Source organism: Gracilinanus agilis, unplaced genomic scaffold (genome assembly GCF_016433145.1).
Source record: "Gracilinanus agilis isolate LMUSP501 unplaced genomic scaffold, AgileGrace unplaced_scaffold1204, whole genome shotgun sequence".
In the NCBI taxonomy this organism is placed as follows: Eukaryota; Metazoa; Chordata; class Mammalia; order Didelphimorphia; family Didelphidae; genus Gracilinanus; species Gracilinanus agilis.
The window spans coordinates 1-3,918 of record NW_025342521.1 but is presented as its reverse complement, the minus strand read 5'-3'; the positions used below and the strand labels follow the sequence as shown (position 1 = coordinate 3,918).

The 3,918-nt window shown below is 57.0% G+C and overlaps 1 protein-coding gene across 1 annotated transcript; it reads left to right on the top strand.

Annotated features, from left to right (window-relative positions):
* Window positions 1–845: 845 nt before the first annotated feature.
* Window positions 846–3,915, top strand: LOC123253969 (synaptophysin-like; the record flags this gene model as incomplete). Its single annotated transcript, XM_044683046.1, has 3 exons — window positions 846–1,103; window positions 3,031–3,155; window positions 3,717–3,915. Coding segments are annotated over 3 exons (582 nt in total), but the record flags the coding sequence as incomplete, so codon positions are not given.
* Between the last annotated feature and the right edge of the window lie 3 nt (window positions 3,916–3,918).

Sequence of the window (3,918 nt, the reverse complement as noted above, 5' to 3'; positions counted from 1 at the left end):
GAGCAGGGGCAGACCGGGAAGGGAGGCCGATGGGGAAGGCCGGGGGGATGCCGAGGATGCCGGGGAGCAGGGTGGCAGCGGCGTCGCAGGAGGTCTGTGGGTGAGAGACAGCAATCTCGGAGGTCATCCGGGCAGGGCAGGAGGTTGGCTGCCGGGTAAGGAATTGCCCAGGAGCATCTCCGGGAAATGGGAAGCAGGAGAGCCAGAGAAAGAAGGAGCCCTGGGAGGGGAGAGAGAAGGGGAGCCGGCGCGAAGACGGAGGGAGAAATTGGAAAGGAAAGGACGTTGGAGAGAAGGAAAGAATTAGCTCCAGATGCTGACAGAGGTGGGGGCAGGGTGCCATGATGCCTCGACGCGAAGAAGGGGTGGGGGTGGGGGAGGTCGGATGATGAGGATGAAGTAGCAATCCCAGAGGACATCCAGGAGAAGGAAGAAGCGACCTGAACATGGGAGGGCGAGAAAAAGGTGAAGGCAGAAATCCTGGAATGAATCCAGGAGGGAGACGGGGGACGACTTTAGTGAGGGAGATGGACGATTCCTGGCTGGATGATACATGGCAGATGGACCAGACAGAGAACTAGAAAAAAATCCTGGAGTAGGAAGTCAGATTCGGAGAGCTTCGAAAGGTAGAGAAGATGTGTGTGCGTCACCTTCTTCTGGTGAGCTGAGAAACTAGGGTGATGGGGGCAGAGTCCGAGCAAGGCCAGAGGGATGGTGTTGGCCCAGAAAGCCGGGTGCCATTCCAGCCTGCCCCTGCCCCTCGGGGCTGCCCTATTCTTGGGCCGGAGCTTTGCAGAGGTCAGCCCCAGGACTGGGTGAGAAGCTAGTCAGCACCCCGAGCTCAGAGCTCCCCCCCCCAGGACTGCTCTCCCCCTAGCCTGCCCCTAGATCCCTGCCTTTTCCCCGTGTTGGTTCTCGCCTTGCCAGGCCCTCTTCCCTCTTTGGTCCTCTCCTTCTCGCCCTCCTCCCCATCGCCTTTTCTTCTCTTTTCTTCATCTCCACGTCCCCCCCCCCCCCATTCCTTCTTGTCTCCACAGCTGGTGGCTGGAGGTCAGTTCCGAGTGGTCAAAGAGCCCCTGGGCTTCCTGAAGGTACTGGAATGGGTAAGTCCTTTGGCGAGGAATTGGGTTGGGTTGGGGGGGGGTTTCCCTGCTTCTGAAAGAGGGGCAATTCTGGAAGGGCGTGCCTAATTCTAATCTGGAACATAGCCTAGGAGCGGTTGAGGAGAAGGGCCCCCACTTAATCCACTCGCAACCTTGGCCAGCAGAGAGATGGGAATAGAGGGGAGAACATGACTTATCCTGGATTAGGAGAAGTGAGGGCCAAAGGATGGCTGCACCATCTGCCGCCTGCCTAGCCACCCATTGGGTGAGAGGAGGGAGGGAGGGAGGCAGGCAGGCGGGCGGGTGGGGGTGGGGAAGGAGAGGAGACACACAGAGAGATTGAGAGATGCTGACATTCTGGATTGAAACAGATCACTACTGAACTTCCTGACAGTCAATGGTTTGGGTAAATAAACCGTGGAGAGGCTGTTTATTAATTTGGGGTTCACCCCGAAGTGGGACGAGGCAGAATCGAGGTTTCCCGATCATCCCTGGGATGGCCTCTGTCATCCAGTGGTTGTAGAGCCTCGGGGAAGGCCTTTTCCTTCTCAGGACCCTGCTTTTGAAAGACTGGCTTCCCCCTGGGAATCCAATGATCCCAAGGACGATGAGTCAGAGTTCCTAGGAGCCAATATAAAGTCGTGCCCCAACACTCAAAGAAAACGAGTTGGATGAGGGTAGAATTGGGACCTCACCATGGTCTCTGGGACAAAGAACCTTTGTTATTGATCAGTGGGTGACAAGCTTTATGGGAGTACGGGGTGGGACGCGGCCTGAAGACAGAGGAGAAAGTGAGCCTGGAGAAGCTGTGCTCTGGACGGATGGCCCTCCCACCCCTCTGTCAAGGATTGTAGAGATGGCAGGTCACAAGTGTGCCACTTGCCCCCAGAAGGCCCACCGACCAAGGAGCCATTCCTAGAAGCTCCAGGGTACAAGGGACCTTAGCCGACCCTTTTGGAGACAGCTCTCATTGCTAGGAAGTTTGTGAGCTGACGTCCAGCCCCAGATTGCTTCTGTTCCCTGGGGGCCAAGTGCTTCCCAAGCCAGCTAGCCCTTCACGTCCTGGAGGAAAAAGCCCTCCTTTGGGCTCCTGTCTCCAAGCTCAACAGACCTGGTGCCTTCCGGAGGCCCCGCCCCAGCCTCTTTCCCTTTCCCTGGCTGCTCTCCAGCTTCTGGCTGTTGGGTCTAGAATGGAACACAGTCCTCTGGACCAGGTTTGGGTAGAGTAGAAGCCAGAAGGACCATCAGTTTCCCATTCACTCAGACTGCCATCATCCAAGCAGGCCTCTACCATCTTAGGTTTGGGAGGCTGATCTGGGCATTCGAATAAGGGTTTATTTGTCTCTAAGGAATCTGGTCTTTGTGGATCCCACCTGCCTGCCTGCCTGCCTGTCGTGGGCTCTGCTCACGTATCCCTCCCAGATTTGCTAAGTAGACCAGCTAGGCCTTTGCTCGATTCCCCGAGAAAAAAGGTGAACCAGGCCAGGGCCAAACCCAGATCCCTAGACCTCCCCAGTGAAGCCTTGAAGACTCTGAGTCATGCCGCCATTTAAACCCTGATCACCTGGCCCTGCTCGCTCCATCTTCTCCATGAGCGTAATGCCAGAGACGTGCTAAAATCTGGGCAGCCCCCTCCTCTCCTCAGCGTAGTGACCTTAGCTGAAGGGCAACACTTGTCGCCTGAATGGCATATCCCGGCTAGGACCCATAAAGATATTAGTTTGGCTCTGAGCAGGAATCTTCTGAAGACACAGAGGGAGGGGCGGGGTCCCAGGCAGAGCTCCACAGAAGGAAGGATGCCATCATCCAAGGTGGCCCCCGGGCTGTGAGGGGGCCGCTGACGCAGCATGGCCCTAGACTTGAGCAGGAGGTGACCCTGGATGACCCTCGAGCTCACTGGCACTCTGTGTACCTCCTCCTATCCAAGGTCTTTGCCATTTTCGCCTTTGCTACTTGTGGGAGCTACACGGGGGAGCTGAAGCTCAGCGTGGAATGTGCCAACCGGAGTGAAAGCCAGCTCAGCATTGACGTGGAGTTTGCCTATCCCTTCAGGTGCTGCCTGAGATCCCCAAACTCCTCAGGGGCCGGCCCTTGATCTAAGAGCCTCCCCAGCCATGTTCTCCAAACTCCCCAGCTCCCAGATTCTGCCCCCTCCCAGCCCAGGCTCAGAATGCCCTATCTATCTGTCCGGGGTCCTCTGGCAGTCCCTAGTGTTTTCCTTCTGTCCCCCCCAGCTGCTTCTTGCCTTGTCTGGCCAGTATCTTTCTCTGGCCTGGCCTGTTCCTCTTTTCTGGGGTGTGCACCTCCCTCTCCCTTCCTTCTCTTTGTCCCGGCATCTCCAGTTGCCTTTGAGGCTACTCTCATCTCTGTCTCCTTCCCAGGCTCTGTCTGTCCTTGGGGGTAGCTCTGTGGTCTGGATGGGACCTCCTGGGAGGGAAGTAATGGGTCGGCCCAGGGCATAAAGGGAGCCGGGAGTCCAGGAAGTGCCACAGCCTGCACCCTTCACCTTTAGACAGCCTGAGCTCTCTCTGACCCCTCTGGGTGTGCCTCTTTGTGTCTCTGCTGTCTCTGGTGCTGAGATGACGGGGGCCTGTTCTGCTCCTCCATGCCTAGGCTGCACCAAGTGTACTTCGATGCCCCGACCTGCCAGAACAATGGTGCCAAGAAGGTCTTCCTGGTGGGTGATTACTCATCTTCTGCGGAGTTCTTCGTCACCGTGGCTGTCTTTGCTTTCCTCTACTCCAGTGGCGCCCTGGCCACGTACATCTTCCTCCAGGACAAGTACCGAGAAAACAATAAGGGTCCCATGATCGTG